The sequence below is a fragment of the Penicillium robsamsonii genome, assembly GCF_028829455.1.
Source record: "Penicillium robsamsonii strain IBT 29466 chromosome Unknown utg000001l_segment0_segment0, whole genome shotgun sequence".
NCBI lineage: Eukaryota > Fungi > Ascomycota > Eurotiomycetes > Eurotiales > Aspergillaceae > Penicillium > Penicillium robsamsonii.
In genome coordinates, this window is record NW_026643219.1 from 1,134,070 (window position 1) to 1,151,124 (window position 17,055).

Consider the following 17,055-nt stretch of genomic DNA (forward strand, 5'->3'; position numbering starts at 1 on the left):
CTACACATCTGTACCTACATGTACAGTATAAAAATTGAAAAAAAAAAGGGGAAACTTGAACCATGGTACTCGGAGAATTCTCTGTTGATATCCCCCAAAGCAAAAGAAATAAATGTATAGGCTAAATCAACTGAACTGTCAAAAATCAGATATAATTCTTGTAGACAAGTGTTTCAGTTCAGGCGCTTTCTGAAACAGGCCCCACCACCGCCCGACTGTTGTCGGCTGTGTCGCTCTATTAATATTCTCTAGAGATCAAGAGTTTTCAATTTAGACAATTAGACAATTACTTGACATATACTAAATACGAAGGACTCTTTATTTCTTATATAGTGGAGTAACAGGTCACCTGCTGCATCTCTCGGTAACTTCCAACTCCACTCGTTTGTTCTCTACCTTATCTCTTCTGCTTCTGCCTCTACTTTCTATCTTTGGCTTTTGCTTTTGCTTTTGCTTCTGCTTTACTTTTCACTGCATCTTTGGTTCACTCCAATCCGTATTTCCCCCCTCAGGACTTCCCAAGGCGGACTGGTCCAAGGTCGACACTGTGGCTACTCTCGCAGATCCGAACGAGTTGTTCTTGCCTGGGGAAAGGCAAAACAATCTCGCCATGTCGTCCCCTGTCCCTCTTCTTCGTCCGCCAGTTCCTGGCGCTCGCAACAATAACGGTAGCCCACGAGCCCCGAAGCTCACGTTAGGCATCCCCCCTCACCTAACGCCAAACCCGTCAACGGCAATGCTGCCCCCGCCCAAGTACCTCAAATCCAAACCCAACCCCAACCCCAGCCTCGCCCGTCGGGTCGACCAGCACCACCCCGACTGCATCTTGCGACTCCCATGGGCAGCCAGCAGAATGTATCCCAGCCAACCCTCATGCCGAACGGTCGACCAGCCCCGCCCCCACTGAGTACAAATGGCCTAGGAGGTGGAGGTAAAAGTGCGCCCAGTCTACAAATCCAGACCAATGGACCGGCCTCTTCAAACCCTTCATATTCAACGATTAATTTCGCCATGGGCCTCCGACAGCCGGAGGGCTCGTCAGATCCGTCCTCGGCCATCAGTTCAGTGTACTCGGATCGCGAGAATGGAGACCGCGAAAACAACGTGAACGGCCTCCTTCCCGATCTGGATAAATTGAGTCTAGAGAAGGGCCGGCCCCTCGATGTGGATGATCTCGATGATGAAGGCTGGCACGCGGCCAGTGAACAGAATATGATTGTTGAACTAGGGAGTCTGGGAGAGGGTGCTGGCGGAGCCGTCACCCGATGCCGACTCAAGGAGGGAAAGACCGTTTTTGCATTGAAGGTGCGTCGCTTTGGCTGATCAACCTTTGTACCTGCGCTCGGCAATAGAGGCTAACATCCCACCCTAGATCATTACAACCGACCCCAACCCTGATGTCAAGAAACAAATTGTTCGTGAGCTTAACTTCAACAAAGACTGCGCCTCGCACCACATCTGTCGTTACTATGGTGCTTTCATGGATAAATCGACTGGCACCATCTCTATCGCCATGGAGTTCTGTGAAGGTGGAAGTCTGGACAGTATCTACAAAGAGGTCAAAAAGCTTGGTGGTCGCACTGGAGAGAAGGTCCTTGGCAAGGTCGCAGAAGGTGTCTTGAATGGATTGACCTATCTCCATAGCCGAAAGATCATCCATCGAGGTACGAAGCATTGTCCACCCCTGTATGCATTGACCACGAGAGGCTAATGTTTTCTAGACATCAAACCATCGAACATTCTCCTGTGTCGTGATGGCAAGGTCAAACTCTGCGACTTTGGTGTCAGCGGTGAATTCGGCACCAAGGGTGACGCTAACACCTTCATTGGCACTTCCTACTATATGGCCCCAGAGCGCATTACTGGTCAATCATACACCATTACATCTGACGTTTGGTCTCTCGGCGTGACTTTGCTGGAAGTCGCGCAGCACCGATTCCCTTTCCCGGCCGACGGGACTGAGATGCAACCCCGTGCAGGGCTAATAGATCTTCTCACCTATATCGTCCGCCAGCCAATTCCCAAGTTGAAGGATGAGCCACAAAATGGCATTCGCTGGTCGGACAACTTCAAATACTTTATCGAATGCTGGTATGTACTTTGTCTTTGTGATTTGATTTCTCTATACTAACACGATCACCAGCTTGGAAAAAGAACCCCCTCGACGTGCGACGCCCTGGCGGATGCTGGAACATCCATGGGTGCAGGATATGAGAAACAAGAAGGTTAACATGACGAACTTTATAAGGCAGGTTTGGGATTGGAAAGAGTAAACAAGTTTCCAAGGACCCCTTTTGAGGCTCCTCCTACTGCTTTGCTGCATTTCTTTTGAGTATGAGTGGCTGGACCCCAAGGATTGACCTGGCTGTCAACAACTCAATATTCTCACGACTCTACTTCATATCCATCTGCGTTTTGTGCTTTCCGCTGGCTCCCCCGGGCCGGAACTCGCGGGGCTCGACATCACTCTCATACCCCCTTATCATCTGCAAATGCTTTTTTTTTCCCTTTTTTTCTTCGATACGAATCTCATCGGCTACGCTTCACCTCCTACGATCCTTGATGGCCTGACTTTCTCCATGCATCGCATACCCTTCGATCCTTTTCGCCCTCTTCGGTTCTCGCTGTTTCCCTCATCTCCTTATCATGGACTGCTCTTTCTCCTTTTGCTTTTGTCTTCTCTCTCACATTCCGAGCCTGAACATATCCTCCATCTTCGTACATCGAGTTTTCGTTTTTGATGTACAGCTCGCTGTCTCAGTCTGCTTTAGGGTTATATTTTGGGTCTATTTATCGCTTTGCACTGGATGCGGGAGTGTTGCAATGCTTTGGAGACTTCCTTGGGACATACTTAGGCACTTAATACCATTGCATCTTGTCTTTGACTTGTTATGTATACGGGTACAAGACTAGTATACGTACATGTATGGACTTGACCATTTAAGACCGTCCACGTCTAGTAGAAAATTTGTATCAACCCTGGACACTTGGCAGCTTCCTACATTTATGTATACAACTGACCATGCTATGGTTTTACAACAACTATTTTTTTTTAACAGCCAGTCCTTGCGCTTCTAAGAAAAATAAGTCTCATTGTTATCGTAAATGCTACACGGAGCCCAAGTCTCGATACGCATCCTCGTCGAGCACAGAAGTAACTGTAAGGAATTCCAACCCCACCCATATCGCCCCCGCCTCCCTTACTTCTTGCTCACCGGATCAGCGCCAAGAACCCAGCCAATCCCACTAACCAAGCCCCCAGTCATCATATTGCTAACCACATCTCTCTTCCTAACACGGCCCTCACTATCCGGCGACAGCGGCCGATCATCATCCCGAGGAGCTACCGGCGCAGAACCATCAGCAGCACCCCTCAGTGGGAAAGCATTTTTATGCAGCGCCAAAGCCGCACCACGAGCAACCTCAAATAGACCCATGGGCGCCTCGTGGCGATGAGAGTTCGGCATTGCGGCACGCGTACGTCGCGCCGCGCGCTGCTGCTCCGTGTCAAAGGCATCGCGCTCTGAGTCTGAGGGTCCGAACCCGCCCGGAACGGAGGTCAGTGTATCGCCTTTTCTGTCCCAGAGGTCTTCTTCTTGCTGCTCTTGCGCGCGCAGCGAGGTAAGTTCTTCGTCGCAGCGTCGCCAGGCGCCGAGGATTTCTGGGAGCGGGTCTGGGGATGGGACGAGGACAAGAGCGAGGGAGAGGAGTTCCATTCGCTGAGAGAGGTGCGAGATTTGCGATTGGAGAGTTGGCGGTGGGTGGGTTGGTGTTGTGGCACGGTAGCGACCTGCGTTATATACGGCGCGCCAGGTGATGTCGTCGGGGACAGGGGGGTGTTTAAGAGGGGCGAGGAGGTTGAGAGGAGGGACGGGGGTGTTAGTCGGGTTAGGATGTAGGAGTAAGCTGTGCCGAAGTCGTTGGAGGATAGAGCCGAGGCAATTGCTAGTGAAGTGATGCGCCGTTCTGCGGTGAGGAGGGCGTACTCCTTTGGGGGTTTATGGTGAGTTGGCTCATCTTCAGCTTCGTGTGATGCCGCTTGCGTGGGAACGCCGGCAGCTACTAGGTTTCGTCCAATGGAGAGAAGGTCGTCCAGTTTGGTGTAGCTCTTTGCGTTTTGCTCGAGCACTTTCTCGATCAAGAGGATGGGATCGTGATGGACGCGAATGCTGACGGGCTGAAATGGAACACCGTGTTGCAGGGTCAGCGAGTAGTATGAGAGTGCATGTGTTGCGGCAATGAGAGCGTGGATCTGTTTGAATACAACAGACTCTGGGAAGTGCGGTTCGAATGATTGTAAACTAAATCACTCTTAGTACCAAGTTCATATATCCTCTTTTAGTTGCACCACTTACATGTCGAATGCTCTCTTCATCCCGCCCCGGGTTCGATTTCCGTTGCTTGCATTATCATACGCTGTGAATATAGCCTCTTGGACCGCAGCTTCCACTTGGGCGGAATTAAGTGGTGCTAGTTTAGAGTTGGCGTATATATCGATAGCCAATTGATACTCTAGAAACAACATCAGTATTGACAAAAACAGTGAATTTGGTCCGCATTACCTTTAGCTGCCAGCAGCGCTTTCAAGATCTCCGTTTCAACCGTGTCGCGCGGGATCCGCCAGAAGAGTCCATGGTATGGTGAAGGTTCATCCCAGGCGTTGTCTGACTGTTCCGCCTGCCAATCTCGAAGCCAAAGCAATCGTTGTCGAACCACAGACCAGTCTTGGTTTGAATTCGGTTGCTTCACAGTAGAGGTCACCACACTTTTGAGTTCAGCCAATTGCATTTCCTCAGTGCTGTGAAGGCACATGTTTGCCGCAACCCGGCAGGGAACCAGATGACCAAGTTCAGTCAATATACGAAGGGAGAGTAGTAAAGCGCTAAGAAACGAAATCGATGGGGGCGATGGTTTTGTAAGAGGGTTCGTCGGTCTCAAAAGGGAGTTCTGCAATAGAGATGCGCGGGATGTCGAGGAGATTGACTCGGTATCATAGTGCACATATGGCAGTTCTGAATCAGAAGCGAGGTACAAGCAGTCTTCAAGATCAAGGAGCTTCGCGACCCTCTTCAAGACCTGGAACGAGCCCTCCAGCACAGCCATCGATGAGTCTGCATGAGCATAAACCACAGCAAGACCAGACTGGCAGTATCGAACCCGTAAATATTTCGCCTTCTCTTCGGACAATTGCGTACCAGCATTGTCATAACCCCCCAAATCCACATCTGATGGTCCATCCCAGTGGGTAAATGCGCTCACAACGCTGTCTCGGTCAACAAGACTCCGCGACAGTAGCCATTCGTTCACATGTTCCCATCCCGCCAATTCGGTTGCTCGAGGTTTCTCGGAGCCTTCACTGAAAGAAAGCGAACTCTGCTGAGCTGCTTCATTAAGCCTTCGCCGTTTTGACCGATTACCACCATAGATCCAAGGTCCAATCAGACCCCTCAGGTTGTTGACCAAGTCCATGTTGCTTTCTTCGGAGCTCATCAAAGACAAGAGAACGTTGACCGCGGTCTGATCGTCCATAGACTCCAGGATCTCAAGAGATATAGTTTCGTCACGATGGGGGTAGAATTCATAGTTCAGTCGAAGCAATGGTAATAGGCTCGATATTAGCCATGTTCGAATGATTGGCGAGTTCTCGTAGAACGGGAGGATGAGCTCAAGGATAATGGGCTGCAGTGCTGTTTCCGAGTCAATCAGATGTGCCCGGTGGATAAGAAATTTGGTCAAAGGATCTGCTGAAGCTATCTCATCTTCCTCGTCAGGGCGTTGCAGTGGCCGTAAATGAAGCTTCCGCACGCGCTTCCTTGCGACCGATTCGGACAAGTCCTGGATGGCAGATGTATTGATCGGTCGGTCGGATGGCAGATTTGAGCTATTTGTCAGCTCTTTTAGCACAGATGTGTACTGAGAGGGCTCTATGCTCTCTGGGAGAAAGGTCAAGATGATGCGCAGGAGGCGTTCCAACGGAAAACAATGGGGAAACCGGGCCTGTAGAATAGGCAAGTCCGCCACGTTACCATCTGCGCAGAGTTGTGTAGCTAGTAGAATAGCATGCGCATCGGACAGCTCTTCGAGAGCCATGATCAAGCTAAAGAGACGAGGCAGTCGAGTGAGGTGGCCTCATAGTTGGTGATGGTCATGTTGCATACGGCGGGGCGCACAGACCAAGTCGGAAACGAAAGGGAAGAGTCGCATCCGCCGGCACTTCATCACCACCTTTTTCGCGGTCTCTGTGCCTACCACTTCCTCAATCCTCTTCTTCTACACATAAAAATGGCTTCCGGTTACGGTAACAACGGTGGTATGTGCTCACTTTCCCCATCCCCGAAGGACCTGCTCGGGTCCGCGCCGACATGCCCTCGGATCACAACTTGCGGACGCAGTTCCCTCCCCCGCGAATGAAACCGGCTAACGCACCATGGCTTTTTTCTAGGTCCCGGCCGCTGCTACCCCTTCTGGCAAGAGGTTCTTGGTTGCTACGTGGTGAACTCGGGCGATGGTGCGAGCGGCAAGAAGAAGTGTGTGCCCGCCCTGGACGACTACTACGAGTGCCTTCACCACCGGAAAGAGGTAAGGGCAATCCCCTTTCGATCGAGATACCTGCACAATTGAAATGATGGATCTGAGCCTAATGATGGGAAATTGGAACAGGCTCTCCGCACTATGAAGATGCAAGCTGCCTATCGCAAGGCCGAGGCGGCACACCCGCGAGAGAACGCCCCCAAGGCCGAGCAAATCCGAAGCTTGGGTCTACTTGGGAAGGAAGAGGAGGCAGCTAATGTGCTGAGCCAACGGTGAATGGGAAAGATGTGCTTGTTCTTTTTCAATGCGTGTGATTCCGTGTTTCTGCCCCGGGACTTTTGCCCGGAGCCTGTGACTGTATAGAAACGCTCAACTGGTTGACTTTCAGGCCTGTCAGAGCTAAATGATACTCCAATTCAACGACAAACAGTGCTTTATCCTTGATTTTCGATGTGCTCGATCCATAATGGATTTCGGAAATGGCAGATGCTGCCATGTAGGACGAGATAGATCCGATCTCAGAAGTTAATTGACGAGTAAGTATGAATTTTGATTGGGCACAGGGGAACAGGTCGAATTGCCAGTCCGACGCATCTAGCCGCTTATGCCGGGGCTCTTTGTATCGCTGGTTTTCTCTTTATATACTTGAAGAAATTATACTTTGCTATGAGCCTTTGGCTGTTTATAACAAAGGCCTAGGCTTGTAGGCATAATTTGCATAATTGGCTTGAGGGAAAAAATAAGGAACGAATATAGGAAGAAAAAATAATTGTTGAATATGAGGATCTATATAGCGGATATATATACTTCGGCAGGTCGATCAATGTATTTGGATAGCAACAAAATTTAATCGCACACTATACGTTTATATGCGCACAGAAAAGCATCAGTTCTTGCATCAAGATTTGATCATATATCTTTCAAAGGTCATAAAACCATCAGCTACATTAATGTACATGCATTGCTGATCATTCATGATACCTTGAACTTTGAAGAGGCCATCTGGCATGTCTTGGCATTGCTCCCTTCCTTCAGAGGCTGTGAACGAAATCTTAAATAACCCTTTACTTAAATCGTTCACGGAAATCCTCTCCATCACAACAACTTCAATAATTGAGCTAGGTATTTTTGATCAATCTAAATGCTCTATGTCATTCAACGCGTTTCTTGGACTCACGTGATCATTTCAGCAGCAGAAAAAAAAATCAGCGCGCTGTAAGTGGAAGCCCACCGCCCGCGCTAAACCACAAACGGCCTAGGCGGAGTGACCCAAACATGGACCAGCGCGCCGGGCAGAAGCACCCCCAATGATATAAACCCGGCTGCGTGACCTCGACCCTCGCTCTTGTGTACTAAATCTAAATCCCCCCGCTGACTCAGCATCGCGGCTTGAGGTGTTGGGCGTTTGGTCTTTGTTTTTCATATCGAGGTCCTTCCACCCTAATTGCGCGCTTTGTCGCGCGCAATTGCTCTTGTCTTTGTGTTGTCTTTTTTTTCCCTTATTCAAATTGTGCCGCATAGTCGGGAGAAAAGTGAAGACCCGCGATGGCTTCCCGGTAAGTCCCTTCAGCCAATCACCACGCGACAGTCACATGAAAACTAACCCGGTTTAGGCTCGACCGTCTCGTCACGTGAGTATCTCGACCTAATGCGTGAAATCACGTAAAATCACGTGAAACGACTGACCACTGACCAATGACAATACAGGCTACTCGAGACGGGCAGTACTCAGTTGATTCGTAATACTGCTGCTCAGCAGCTTGCAGATGTGCAAAAACAGCATCCAGATGAATTGTTTAACCTACTCGGGCGCATCTTGCCTTATCTCAGATCTAAATCCTGGGATACAAGGACAGCTTCTGCCAAAGCTATTGGACTGATTGTGTCTAATGCAGAGGTTTATGACCCAAACGAGGATGATGGACTCCAGATCAAGTCTGCAGCAGACGAAGATGACGTGGAGATTAAGTCCGAAGTCAAATCTGAAGAGTCAATCCTGACTGATGATTTCCTCAAACTCGACACCTTGGACATCCCTTCCGTATTAAAGTACGGTAAGCGGCTGCTCGGCAGTGCGGGCAAAGAGTATGAGTATTCTCTCGCGTCCATGGAACCAGCTTCACGCCTGCAGCACCAAAAGAAGACCTTGACTTCGCGGCTGGGTCTCGAAGGCGAATACCTTGAAGAAGACTTGATCGAGGATATCGAATTGGCTCCTAAAGTGGTAACTCCTGCTCAAAAGCATGAACCGAATATTCCGCCAATCTCTCGTCACAGTCTGCATGAAGTTCCCTCCCGCCAGCCCTCTTCGCCCCTTGAAGGTGCGACAAAGGAGGACCAGGGGCTGAGCAAGCGACAACTCAATCAGCTCAAACGGAAAAACAAGCAAAATGCCAAGATGGGAGCCAACAAAGTCCGTGTCGTGGATCTGTCTTCCCGTCGACAGTCCGACATTGTCACAACCCCTGCGGCCACAACTCCCCATCCGGTCAAAGCAGAGAACGGAGACGATCAGAACGGCGAGGCAAAACCTGATTACTTTTCCTTCGAACGCACTGAAGAAGATGACGACTCTAAGCTTGTTACTGAATTTAAAGGAGCTGCCATCCCAGAGCGACCTCATATCCAGCCAGAGATCGTGGAGCAGGGTGCAGGATGGCCTCTGGAACACATGTGTGAATTCCTGAACATGGACATCTTTGACTCTAACTGGGAAGTCCGACATGGCGCTGCAATGGCCCTGCGGGAAGTCATCAGGGTCCAGGGTGTGGCAGCTGGCCGACTGGATGGAAAAAGTCGCTCGGAAAACGATGCACTCAACCGCCGGTGGCTGGATGACCTCTCATGTCGACTACTATGCGTTCTGATGCTCGATCGGTTTGGTGATTACATCTCAGACAACGTGGTTGCCCCAATTCGCGAAACCGTGGGCCAGACTCTCGGTGCTCTTCTCTCACACCTACACCCGAACTCAGTCCGGGCGGTCTACCGATGCCTATACCGGATCATAATGCAGACTGACCTGGGACTTGATCGCCCAGTATGGGAGGTCTGCCATGGTGGTATGATCGGGCTGCGGTACCTCGTCGCAGTTCGAAAGGACTTACTTGTCAAGGATTCCAGCATGATGGATGGTGTTTTGGAAGCTGTCATGAAAGGCCTCGCTGATTATGATGATGATGTCCGGGCTGTTAGCGCCGCTACACTTGTTCCCATTGCAGAGGAGTTTGTGTCCTCCCGGACTGGCACTCTTGGACCTCTGATGAACATCGTTTGGGACTGTCTATCCAATCTGCAGGACGATCTTAGTGCCAGTACAGGCTCTGTGATGGATCTTTTGGCCAAGCTGTGCACATTCTCTCAAGTTCTGGATGCCATGAAGGCTAATGCTGCAGATGATCCGGAAGCGTCCTTTGGCAAACTTGTCCCCCGCCTTTACCCATTCCTCCGTCATACCATCACCAGCGTTCGCTCGGCTGTCCTTCGGGCTCTTATGACATTCCTGAAGCTGGAAGGCGAGGGTACCACGGATTGGGTAGATGGAAAGGCATTGCGGTTGATTTTCCAAAATCTTCTCGTGGAGCGCAACGAGGGTGTTTTGAAACTGTCTGGCCAAGTGTGGTCTGAACTTCTCAACGTTGTTCAGCTGCGCGGTTCATTCAAATCCGCAGAGGAGTTATCAGAATCAATCCAGCCTCTTGTTACTCTGACTCTGGGCGCTTTCGGCGTTCCCCGGTACCCCATCCCTATGAACGCCTCGCTCTTTATCAAACCGTCTGGCCTACCATTCTCTACCGCTGTTCCGGCCCCTACCCCTTCCAAAGGATCTCCTCCTGCCTCCATTCCAGGTGGGGCTGAGATCAAGGTGGGACGGAGGCGCAAGTCAGAGAAGAAGGAGAAAGAGCCACCTCCGCCCTCGGCCCACAACGTGGACGGACACATGCTTTCTGGTGATATTGACCTTGTTGGTGCAGATATCATGCTGAGATCCAAGATTTACGCCGCGAAGGCGCTGGGTGAACTGGTATCTTTCTGGGACAAGAATGAACTACCAAGCCTTTGGCCGGCAATTCTGGATGGTCTTAATGTTTCTGCTTCCACAACGCAGCTTGCCTCGGCAATGGTCATAGAAGAGTATGCTCGTCAATCCGGACCAGAGAGCAAATACCGCGCGTCTTTATGTGACCGGCTTCGACCAATTCTCGAAGGCGAGCGCCCATCCTGGTATGCGGACATTGCGTGCTACCTTCATGTCGCGCGCTCCCAGTGCCATTCATTGTTAAATACTTTCCGGGATCATGCGCATGTGGCACCTTCCCGGCTGCCAACCTTGGCCGTGGTCGTTCAGGGCGACTCAGAAGCCGGACCTAATGCATTTTCCCTGGCGGATGCCGAGAAAATTGTTGGTCCCGACTTTGATCGACTGAAGAAAAACCTCACACCGGCCCAACGAATCACTGCTACCCAAGTCTTGAACGACACTCGTACCACTGCACAATCCGCCGTCGAGGAGGCGCGACTGATGAGGGAACAGCGGGACATGCGTGTTCTAGCTGCTACTGCTGGTGCCCTGGTCGCGTTGCGGGATATCCCTAAGAAGCCTGGTCACATCATCAAGGGCATGATGGACAGTGTCAAGAAAGAGGAGAACGTAGAACTTCAGCAGCGCTCTGCGACAGCAGTGGCAGGCCTCATCGAACACTACACAGCCGCTACGAAGCGTGGACCAGTGGACAAAATCATTGGAAACTTGGTCAAATACTGTTGTGTGGACACATCCGAGACTCCCGAATTCCCGCACAATGCCCAGTTGGAGAAATCGATCTTGTCGCTACGCAAAGAAGAAGATCGACGCGACCATCCAGATGCGGCCAAATTCGAAAGAGAGGCAAGAGAGGCACGGATTATGCGTCGTGGTGCAAAGGATGCGCTGGAGCAGTTGGCAGTCAAGTTTGGCGCTGAGCTTTTGGAGAAGGTTCCGAATCTCGCAAAATTGGTTGAACGACCACTGAGAGATGCTTTGGCAGGGGATGAACTCCCCGAGGACATCACCAACCCAGAGAATGAACTTGGCCAAGAAATTGTGGATGGTCTGTCTACACTGCGGGCTCTGCTGCCTAAGTTCCATCCGGGTCTCCACGAATGGGTTGTCGACCTTATGCCGATTATCGCCAAGGGTTTGCAGTGCCGACTTTCTGTCATTCGCTACGCAGCAGCCAAATGTTTCGCTACAATTTGTAGTGTCATCACCGTCAAGGGCATGACGATGCTTGTTGAAAAGGTTTTACCCATCATCAACAACGGGCTGGATGTCAATCACCGCCAAGGCGCGATCGAGTGCATCTATCATCTGATCCATGTTATGGAAGATGGAATTCTCCCCTATGTCATCTTCCTGGTGGTTCCTGTCCTTGGTCGAATGAGCGACTCCGACAACGATGTGCGTCTTCTAGCAACAACATCATTCGCCACCCTTGTTAAACTGGTTCCCTTGGAGGCCGGTATTCCCGATCCCCCTGGCTTTTCAGCAGAGTTGCTGGAGGGTCGTGACCGAGAAAGGAAGTTCATGTCTCAGATGCTGGACGTCCGTAAGGTCGAGCCATTCGAAATTCCAGTCGCGATTAAGGCTGAGCTCCGACCTTACCAGCAAGATGGTGTCAATTGGCTTGCTTTCCTCAATCGCTACAACCTCCATGGTATTCTTTGCGACGACATGGGTCTTGGCAAGACCCTGCAGACCATTTGCATCGTGGCAAGTGACCACCATATGCGAGCAGAGGAGTTCGCCAAGAGTCAATCGACAGACTCTCGGAAACTGCCTTCTTTGATTGTTTGTCCGCCTTCTCTCTCTGGACATTGGCAGCAGGAAGTCAAGCAGTATGCTCCATTCCTCAGTTGCATTGCATATGTCGGCCCTCCCGCGGAACGGTCGAGACTTCAACCCCTACTGGCCACCACAGATGTCATTGTAACTTCCTACGATGTTTGCCGCAATGACAACGATATTCTCTCCCCTATCAACTTCAACTACTGTGTGCTCGATGAGGGCCATCTTATCAAGAACCCCAAGGCCAAGATCACGTCTTCAGTTAAAAAGTTAGCCAGCAACCACCGTCTGATCTTGTCTGGCACTCCAATCCAGAACAACGTCCTCGAACTATGGTCGCTGTTTGACTTTTTGATGCCCGGTTTCTTGGGAACAGAGAAGGTCTTCTTGGATCGATTTGCTAAGCCCATTGCGGCGAGCCGTTTCAGCAAATCCTCTTCCAAGGAACAAGAGGCAGGTGCTTTAGCAATCGAGGCACTGCACAAACAGGTCCTGCCATTCCTACTCCGTCGTCTGAAAGAGGAAGTCTTGAATGACCTTCCTCCCAAGATTATCCAGAACTACTACTGCGATCCGAGTGAGCTGCAGAAGAAACTGTTCGAGGACTTCTCCAAGAAGGAACAGAAGGAGTTGGCAGATAAGGTGGGCAGCGCAGACCGAGGCGACAAAGAGCATATATTCCAGGCGCTTCAATACATGCGACGTCTATGTAACTCTCCTGCCTTGGTTGTCAAGGAAGGCCACAAGCAGTACAACGAGGTGCAATCATTCTTGAGTGCCAAGCGTTCAAACATCAGAGATCTTTCTCATGCGCCCAAGCTAAACGCCCTGAAAGATTTGTTGGTGGATTGCGGCATTGGCCTTGACCACACAGCAGAGGGTGAACTGGATACAGGCGCAAGCTATGTCAGCCCCCACCGAGCCCTTGTGTTCTGTCAGATGAAGGAAATGCTGGATATTGTGCAGAACGATGTCCTCAAGAAACTCCTCCCCTCCGTTCAATATCTTCGCTTGGATGGAGGCGTGGAAGCAACCAAGCGCCAGGACATCGTTAACCGATTCAATACCGATCCCAGCTACGACGTCTTACTCCTGACCACCAGTGTTGGTGGATTGGGTCTCAACCTGACGGGTGCAGACACCGTCATTTTCGTGGAGCATGACTGGAACCCGCAGAAGGATATCCAGGCCATGGACCGTGCCCATCGTATCGGCCAAAAGAAGGTTGTTAACGTGTACCGCCTGATCACGCGAGGTACTCTGGAGGAGAAGATCCTGAAGTAAGTCATTATCATTCCACACGAACTCCGCAGTACAGAGACTAACATGAACCCCGCCACAGCTTGCAACGATTCAAGATCGATGTTGCCTCCACCGTGGTCAATCAGCAAAACGCCGGGCTTGGAACAATGGACACAGACCAATTGCTTGACCTGTTCAATCTCGGCGAAACGGCAGACTCAGCCGAGAAGCCAAGCGACACAGCCGGTAACGAAGTCGACATGGTCGATATTGACGGCGAGGTCAAGGAGAAGGGCAAAAAGGGCTGGCTAGACGACCTGGGCGAGCTCTGGGATGACCGCCAGTACCAGGAAGAATATAACCTGGATTCGTTCCTGGAAACCATGAAAAACTGATACATACTGCGCCGCCCATCCCCGATTCGAAGCTTGCTCCAGTCCAGCCTCGATGTCTACCTTACTTTCCTTGCATCTCACATACTTATCTACCATCTCCTGTTCCCCTGCGTTTTATTCACATCTTCACACCTCTTCGACCCAACCCTCCCCGAAAACTCCCCCATATCCTCACAACCCCAAATGATTGTCATGCTTAATGCCACTGTACCATTCTCCGTCCTATACCATGGAGGCTCTTGTCTGCACGACGGACTGGAGCATAATCGCTTACTTAGTATCTGTTCTACCGCTGGGAAGGCCCTCTGATTTCTGCTCGTTCTTCTTTCTATTCTTCTTCGAACCCTTCGTGTATTGCTAGCTTTCTTGATCTCTTCTCACGATGGATGGAGATTCTAATTCCTGTATGTTGTACATAGCAAATCCTTCTACAACCTTGATATCCTCTTTTTTCTTTCTTCTTCTCATAAACCAAATAAGAGTAGATGCAGCCTTGTGGTGTTTTTAATAGTCTTTTTAGATGGTCTTTTTATTGGGCAGAATTGGGTGCTGCTGGAGGTGCCGAGGAGATGTCTGCTTTAACTGGAGTCGCAACACCGGGGCACTTGGCTGTTTTCTGCGATCCATTGCAGTACATGGGAGCGAGGCAGTTGACGGTTGATGAGATGGTGAGTCATGCAATTTAGACCGTCGTCAAAAGGTCCACAGTATATGCCAAGAATATAGACCAACAGGTTCTTGTACAACCGACGAAAATGACCCTAGAGGATTTCATATCTTAAGTGTGATATGCAATTTCGGAGATCATTTGCTCCCAGGTTTCCAGATCAGCAGCTTGTGGAAATGCAAAGTTTTGGTCTTCCCAGACTGCGGGCCACATCATGTCGGGCGAAGAACCAGGTGGCTGGCTGGGCGATGCACCCGCAATAGACTCAATGTTCATGACTGTTGACATCATTGGATTCCTTTCGCGCTCTTGTGTCATAAAGTCTGGTAATATTTCAGGCGGACTCATTGGGACCTGGTCATCCGGCTGGTCGGTGGCTTGGGCGAGTCCAGTAGTACGGATTATACACAACTCTACTACTTTGACCTCCGCAAGACCAAACTCGTTTAGCCAAACATCCTTCCGTAGCCTTTCACAATATTTCTCAAGATCGTTCAAGATTGCCGCAGTTTGAGGAGCAATTGGTCGCCGCACAGCGATTATACCCAGGATGAAGGCGCTATTGAACATGTTGTGGGTGCCTAGCGTCCATCTCATATTCTCTGATGTCCCATAGTTCAAGGACTTCAATCTGATTTTCAGATCGGAAGATGCTGAGGAGATGCATGCCTCGTGACTAAGGCTGAAGCGATTGGTCATGGACTCGCGCAGAAGATAAGGTCGGTGCAGAGTGATTCTGGCAAAGTGGAAAGCAGAGTGCAAATAGAGACGATGCCAAGGTAAAAATGTATGCGACTCATCCAATGAGAGGTTGGGGTCTTCCACGGCAAAGTAGGATGGGAGTTGCTCTTTCCATGCAACAAGCTTGTTGTCCATCTCGATTACCATATCGTACGATGCAGGATATAAACCAAAGCACCGGTCTTGGATTTCGCCTGCAATTTTCCCTAGGCCACTGCCTAGGAGTGCGACTGTGCTCATTGTGGGATAGCTCAATGGATGGGTTGTAGCAATAGAAGACTCTTCATCAGTCAATCCATCCAGCCATACATTTTCAGGTGCTTTGATAAGACACATATGATCCGAGATAGCGTATGGTCTGCCGAGAGCGAGAGCAATAGTCTTGTCAAGCAAGTACAGGTTGCTCCAAAGGCGTCTTCTGGTTTCGGTGGCTTTTCTCGACAACCCCCATTTTTCTCCATCTATATGCATGCCTTGTGCCTGGGCCATGCGCATGGCAAAGCTGATGGTGAGCCAGCTCTCTGCAGTTTGTCTAGTGTATAGCAGGTATCGTGTAACCATCAAACCTGCTCTGACAAGATCTAAGCTCTCGCCATGAAAAGAGGGTGAGATAACAATCGCTCGCCTGGCAGCCCAGTAGAAACGAAGAGAAGCTTCTTCGCTTTCTTTCCGCTTTTCGGGCGAAGAGGTCGTAGGACTGTCCAAGAGCACGCTAAAAGCAAGAATAATGAACAGAAGAGCAAGCCAGCGAAGATCTACTCCAGCGATTTCGTCGAATCCAAATTTTCGGCCCCAGAATTCTGCAAATTGAGATCTGAAGGTGTTGGGGTGAACTGTATCAATCGCCCAGTTGATCTCGGTCAGGAATTTTTCGATTAGCCGATCAACAGTCACTTTATTCCGCGGCAATAGGCCAAGTAAATCCCAAACTTGCGAAAAGGGCCCAGAGTCATTTCGAAATGATTGCAAAGAATCCTTGCTAGACAGCAAGCTCATAGGGGGTAGATCGGGAGCTGACTCCTGAATCATACGCGCTGCCACCTGGTGGCCAAAGTATGAATTACCGAAGAAGCTAGGTGCTCCCCGGGCAATATACAACTGCCCCAACTCTGTGCCCTGGGTATCCGCTATAAGACTTCACCGTTAGCCATGATCTATGTTTTGACAGCAGGGATATCCGGTACCTGCCGTGCTCACTCTTTCCGGTAGCGTCGCATGGCCCTTCTCATTTTCCGGCCATTGACATAGTTGAGGAACACCACGCTGGATACAGCGAGAACAAGGCAGTTCTCTGTTACATTTCTGCTTCCTGGCATGGCATTGGGAACAGGAAGTTGTTTTTCTCCCCCGTCTCACTCTAGGACGAGAGTCGAGCGCCACATTGCTTCTCTTTCTTCCATTGGTGTTCATTGTTTTATGCAGTCCCAAGCAGTGAGTAGTCAGGAGTTGTTGAATTGTAGAAACAAAAAGGGAGTGACCTGAGGTTAAAATTAACCTGAGGTATTGGCCTTAGGGATCAGGCCTAAGGTGCTCGCTACCAAGGACTTTATTTCCTATTTATTTCCCACTGGAATAACATTTGGATCTATATTTGGTTTGAGTTTGATTGATATAACGTAGGGAAATGGTAAATTCGAAAATGTGAATATAAA

General features: G+C 50.1%; 6 protein-coding genes across 6 annotated transcripts; 4 read left to right on the forward strand and 2 right to left on the reverse strand.

The window, feature by feature from the left end:
- Window positions 1-610: 610 nt before the first annotated feature.
- N7447_000468 (uncharacterized protein) lies at window positions 611-907 on the forward strand (the record flags this gene model as incomplete). The annotated part of the gene is made up of 1 exon (XM_057224744.1): window positions 611-907. One exon carries the CDS (start codon window positions 611-613, stop codon window positions 905-907), a length of 297 nt encoding a protein of 98 aa, XP_057088760.1.
- Window positions 908-1,011: 104 nt separating this feature from the next.
- On the forward strand, window positions 1,012-2,273 carry N7447_000469 (dual-specificity mitogen-activated protein kinase kinase; the record flags this gene model as incomplete). Its single annotated transcript, XM_057224745.1, has 4 exons — window positions 1,012-1,305; window positions 1,373-1,664; window positions 1,722-2,091; window positions 2,144-2,273. 4 exons carry the CDS (start codon window positions 1,012-1,014, stop codon window positions 2,271-2,273), a joined length of 1,086 nt encoding a protein of 361 aa, XP_057088761.1.
- A 927-nt stretch (window positions 2,274-3,200) lies between these two features.
- Window positions 3,201-6,090, reverse strand: N7447_000470 (secretory pathway Sec39 family protein; the record flags this gene model as incomplete). Its single annotated transcript, XM_057224746.1, has 4 exons — window positions 3,201-3,719; window positions 3,782-4,301; window positions 4,356-4,512; window positions 4,563-6,090. 4 exons carry the CDS (start codon window positions 6,088-6,090, stop codon window positions 3,201-3,203), a joined length of 2,724 nt encoding a protein of 907 aa, XP_057088762.1.
- A 51-nt stretch (window positions 6,091-6,141) lies between these two features.
- N7447_000471 (uncharacterized protein) lies at window positions 6,142-6,807 on the forward strand (the record flags this gene model as incomplete). Its single annotated transcript, XM_057224747.1, has 3 exons — window positions 6,142-6,310; window positions 6,443-6,579; window positions 6,661-6,807. 3 exons carry the CDS (start codon window positions 6,142-6,144, stop codon window positions 6,805-6,807), a joined length of 453 nt encoding a protein of 150 aa, XP_057088763.1.
- A 1,269-nt stretch (window positions 6,808-8,076) lies between these two features.
- N7447_000472 (DNA-binding ATPase) lies at window positions 8,077-13,995 on the forward strand (the record flags this gene model as incomplete). The annotated part of the gene is made up of 4 exons (XM_057224748.1): window positions 8,077-8,087; window positions 8,145-8,162; window positions 8,239-13,638; window positions 13,701-13,995. The coding sequence occupies 4 exons, from the start codon at window positions 8,077-8,079 to the stop codon at window positions 13,993-13,995; spliced, it is 5,724 nt and encodes a 1,907-aa protein (XP_057088764.1).
- Window positions 13,996-14,773: 778 nt separating this feature from the next.
- N7447_000473 (fungal specific transcription factor domain-containing protein) lies at window positions 14,774-16,719 on the reverse strand (the record flags this gene model as incomplete). Its single annotated transcript, XM_057224749.1, has 2 exons — window positions 14,774-16,538; window positions 16,601-16,719. 2 exons carry the CDS (start codon window positions 16,717-16,719, stop codon window positions 14,774-14,776), a joined length of 1,884 nt encoding a protein of 627 aa, XP_057088765.1.
- Window positions 16,720-17,055: the final 336 nt, after the last annotated feature.